Genomic DNA, 5086 nt, shown 5'->3' with positions numbered 1-5086 from the left:
TTTTACACGCAGATCACGCTGTGGGGAAACGTAAAAAAGAGGCTAGATAGAGCAGAGTATTGAATCTGGCGCCCATTTCTGCTCCGTTGCTTTTTCCTTTGGTTTCGCGATTTCCACCCACCAGCACTTACTTACACAGTATAACATGGTTTGAGGCATATTGCCTGATAAACGCAGACTATATATTAAAGGCAGTTAAACTGTTGCGTGCAACTATGTGCCTCCTCTCCACCACCCCTCCTGGCTCTCTTGTGTACATCCTGTTGTATCAGAAGGTGGAGCGGGTCGAAGACATAAGATTTAAGAAAGAGCTCCCTCTGTGTTAGGATTCGTTGGGGGGGGGCTATTTTATAAACGTGTAGCAGTTAACAGAAAGGACAATGAAGCAGGCAGACCTCTCTTGATTTAATACACATTTTGAAAACAGAAAGACAAAAGACCACTATACTTGTAGGCCTGCATATTTTAAATCCTAATATGCCTCCATATACACACAGATCCAGCCCCAGAAGGGATCCCCCACTAACCGTTTTGCAAGAGCGAAAAGAACATTAAGGATGCGCCAAGATATGCTGCAGAACTGGGAAGACATTGTTTTAATTGAAACAAAGTTTTATTACCAAACTAGTTTGTATAAAACATGGTTATACATGACTTTTGTAAGTTTGTAATAAAACAGCATGAAAAGGCAATGGTAAAAGTTTTTTCTCTTTTTCTTCAAAAGGCAGCAACTTGTAAAATAAATAGCTACCATTTTGCGTTTGGACAATAGCTGCATAAACTTTGTTCACTTTGAACGTTGTTTAATAACATTATTAATACATTAGCAAAGTTTCTATAAAAAAAGTAAGACACGTTGGTGCTAAAGTACATCTGGAGGCATTTCCAAGTCCTTTACAAAACCACATAACAAAAACATGGCAGTTGTAAGGTCATATCGACTACGCATCTAGATATGAAGAGGTAATAAGCATTACATACTTTTTAAAAAGTTATCGAGATATACACATTTTAAACCATTTGTACAAAAGTCTATAAATTTCTCTCTCTTATATACAAAAATAGCTTAATATATCCCCAAAATTGGTCAGGACTGATACAAATAGGTTTTTGTTAATATAATAAAAAAAGTTCACAAGAAAAATTGGAAGCATTTTATGATAGGAATGGTAGGAAGTGGACATAGGAGGAAACACTTCAGAGGATTCTTTGAATACAGCATACTTTTGATTTTCAAAATCTCCACAAGTATTAGGCAATAGGAGCATCCTTTGCACACTCATTTAAGAGTAAGTCTCACTGAATTCAGTAAGCCTATATAGGATCTGTCTGTACAGCTGAAATCCTAAGGTCATTTACAAGGGATTAAGTCCCAATGAACTTTGTGGGGCTTACTTCTGACTAAGCATGCCTAGGATTGCACTGCAGTTTGAGTCCATAAAGCAGTGAATGAACCAGGCTTTTAAAAGGGACAATACTGTATTTATTTCAACAGAAGGGAAGCTCATTGCTTTGTTGAAGTTGTAAATAGAACAGGCAGTGTAACCTTTGGGGTAGGGAATAGGCAGATAGATGCTCCTGGGCCTCCTGTTGCTTCTAATCCCATTGTGCAGCCTGATCCTATGCATGTAAGTGTCCCTAAGGCCACAATCCTGTGCACATGTATTTGGGAGGAACAAGTCCTGTTGAATTCATTGGGCCATAATTCTAAGTAAACATGCATAGGATTGGGCGGCATGTCTTTTCAAACAGCCTGGAGTGCAAAGGTAGAATCAGGGAGTGCTTCCGGTTTCTTGGAGATGCAGTCAAACTCCTTCTGTGCTTCACTGCCTCAACTTTTTTTCTTTCCATAATGGGAAGAAGAAAACAGATGCAACAGTTTTTCAGCAAGTCCTGTAACAACATAAGGGGGGGGGAGAGACAGAGAGAGGTCAGCATCAAGACTTAACCCAAGTGAAAGAGGGCAACTTCCAGAGACAGCAGTAAAAGTCTTACTGGTTACCAGACAAGGAAACAATTGAGTTTGGTTCCCAGCTCCCTTAAGTGCTCACTGCTCAGTAAAGCAAACCAGATTCACAGCCAGGCCAACAATTCTGTTAAACTGAATGATTTGGATTTAACTCAAAGATGCTTCTATGTAAATTATTCAGGACTGTGGTGTAACTTCCAGTGACTTCAAAGAAACCAATTCCCAGTTAAGGCTTCAGTCCTAAACAACCCTTACAGTCCAATCTCATGCATGTTAACCTAAAAAAAAGAAGTCACACTATAATGAATGGGGCTTCTTCCTAGGAAAGTGTATGTAGGGCTTCAACCCTAACTGCACTTACTATGGAGGGGATCCCATTGAACACAGTGGCACAGATCTCATTGGAATGTACTGTATGTAGGATTAATTTAGTCACTGCACTCATTACATTTATGCACTTCCATGGTGGACCTCAAGGCAGGGTACATAGGGTTCCCAGGCAGTCTCCAATCCAGGCACTGGCTAGATCCAGAATCTAAGTGATTGCGTAAAGCATGCTTATGACCACAGCCTAGCCCTGTTAACTTCCACAGAACTGGCATCCAGGCTACCAAACACAGTTGGAACAAAGTCCTACTAATAGTTTTAAATCGTAAGGCTGTGGGTCCCCTCTCACAGAATATACCTGGAAGTTCTGTTGAAATCAATGGAACCATCTTCCAAGGGTTTTTTGTTTGGGTACCAATTGGCAGAAATCCAAGGGTGCTAGCTTATGGTTTATAACGTTTTTGTCGTTGCTTTTTAGTGTTTCAATGTATGTATTGACAAAATGTTTTGAGATACTTGAAGTGCAGAGGTGGAAAGGGAAATAAAATAAATTTAAGGGAACTATGGACCTGGCTGCTCAGTTCCAATCTAGAAGCCACCTGCTCCAGACTAGGTTCACTGAGTTCCCCATTGAAGGATATTTCCCAGGCCTCTAGCAGATCAAGCATTCTGTTGAGTGCAGAACCCCATTCTTCAGTCTGGCTGTGTAACACACAAACTACGTAGGCCAAATCTCACTGGTGGATCTTACTAAAGCCCAGTGCCCAGGCTGTTCCAGGAGTACTTCCAGAGGGCACTTGGTGGTTTGCAGCTTCATAATCAAACACAGCTAGTCCAAAATAGTTCCCTCCTCCCCAACTGCCACTCAGAAGCCTAGGCAATCCGCACTCCATCTGCCATAGGCCAAGAGGACTCATTTTTCACTTGGTGCCCAAGTACAGTGAAGGGTCCATGGACTGCAACCTAAACATTTAGTCCACAGCCACTGCAATCAGCGGGGAGATGAGCCACTGATCTGTGTGATACAGATCCTTCAACTCCCATTGATTATAATGGGATGGAGTGGTCTTCCCCCAAACGCCTTTTAGCTGCATTCGCACACATCTGTCCTCCCTCTGTCAAATTTTTGATTGTAAGCTCCTCCGGGCTGCGACTTTTTTTTTTTTAATGTCAGGAAGAGCCTCATGCACACTGATGGCGCTTTCCAGGTAAACAAACAATACGCGCTGCCCTTGTTCCTTTCCTTGTTCCTTTCCATCTCCAAACTGCTGCCAGTGGAGCCCCGCCACGGTCCCCTCCTCCGCCCGTGCGAAGACCCCCCACCCAAGAAGCGGCTAAGCCAAACCCACCTGCTGCAAAGCCAGCGCCAAGAGGGCCGCCAGGGCCTCTCAGAACCAGTTGGTGAAGTCCAGAAGCTCCTGCTCTTCGGGGCTGAGGGGATCGTAGGATCCTTCGTCCGAGGAGTAAGAGGAGACAGGCGAGCCTGCCATGGAGTTCATGTCGTTGGGGTAATTGGGGGAGATGGTGGGCGAGAGGACGCCCGCCTGGAAGGCGGCGCTGACGGCGTCGTGCTCGTCGAGCAGCTGCTGCAGGGCTCGGATGTATTCGACGGCGGAGCGCAGCGTCTCCACTTTGCTCATCTTCTTGTTGGCGGCGCCGTTAGGGACGTGTTCGCGCAGCGTGGCGAAGCCCAAGTTGACCAGCTTGACGCGGTTCCGCTCCCGCTCGTTCCTCCGCGCCACCGCCGCCGGCTGCTGCTGAGGGAGGCTGTAGCCGAAGCCGCTGAAGTTGAGGCGCCTTTTGCAGCGCATCAACTCCGGCGACGACGAGCGCTGCCGCTTAACCTGCTGCTGCTGCTGCTGCTGCTTCGGCGCAGCCGCAACAGGCGCTTTGGCGGCGCCTGGAGAGGACTGGTGGTGTTGGCTGCCCGCCGCAGCCGGGCTCTGCTGCTGCTGCTGCTGCTGCTGCGCGCTCTGCGAAGCGGCTAGTGCGGCGGCGGCCGCCGCGGCCGCGAAGAAACAGGCGGGCTGCAGGAACGGCGGGGGAGGCGGCGGCTGGCTGGCGCTGCTGTCCATCTTGGCGGGGCTGCCGCTGGCCATTGGGCGGCCGCACGAAGGAGGAAAGGCGCGCGGCGGGGCTCGCGGCTTTTGCTGGCCTTAGGCGCGGGTGGGAAGGGGGGAAAAAAGTGAAAGGGGGAGAAAAAAATAAAGGCTGGTGGAGGTAGAGCGCGAGCGAGCTCAGATGGCACCGCTTGCTTCCCTCCTCCCCTTTCTTTGGAACCAAAGGAGGCTCGTGGCGCTCGCGTGTGCGCAGCCTTGCTTCGCCAAACCTCTTTTGCCAAAAACGTCCAGAGATTGTGTCTCTTATAAGGGGACGGCCGGAGCTCCGCTTGCTGTTGTCCCCCCCCCGCTTTTCTCTTCACACTCCCCCCCCCCGCTCGCGCCACCTCCTCCTACTGCCGCAGTGTCTCTTCACACACACACACACACACACTGCACCTTGCGCCTTCCACACTCCCCGGCTTTGCAACGAGTGGCCGCGAGCCGGGGAGTGCTGCCGCCTTTTCATGACCGGATGGGGGGGACGGGGGGGCTGTGGATGGATTGAGAAGAAGCCACAACACACGGGCGCGCGCACACGCACGCACGCACGCGGAGATCGGGAGCAAACCCCCGTACACACGCGCTGGACCCAGCTCCGCCTCTGCTGCCCCTCCCCCACAGCTACCCTTCCAAGGTTTGTTGTTGCAAGTGCGTGCGCCCGGCGCGTGCCGTTGGCCCAGCCACTGAA

General features: G+C 48.9%; 1 protein-coding gene across 1 annotated transcript; it reads right to left on the bottom strand.

Moving 5' to 3' along the window:
- Positions 1 to 503: 503 nt before the first annotated feature.
- Positions 504 to 4626, bottom strand: ASCL1 (achaete-scute family bHLH transcription factor 1). The gene is made up of 2 exons (XM_061582777.1): positions 3646 to 4626; positions 504 to 1893 (listed from the first exon to the last, which is right to left on the bottom strand). Exon 1 carries the CDS (start codon positions 4393 to 4395, stop codon positions 3685 to 3687), a length of 711 nt encoding a protein of 236 aa, XP_061438761.1. The 5' UTR covers positions 4396 to 4626; the 3' UTR covers positions 504 to 1893; positions 3646 to 3684.
- Positions 4627 to 5086: the final 460 nt, after the last annotated feature.

The sequence above is a fragment of the Rhineura floridana genome, chromosome 8 (assembly GCF_030035675.1).
Source record: "Rhineura floridana isolate rRhiFlo1 chromosome 8, rRhiFlo1.hap2, whole genome shotgun sequence".
NCBI lineage: Eukaryota > Metazoa > Chordata > Lepidosauria > Squamata > Rhineuridae > Rhineura > Rhineura floridana.
Note: the sequence above shows the minus strand (reverse complement) of the source record. Positions and strands in the feature narration are given on the sequence as shown.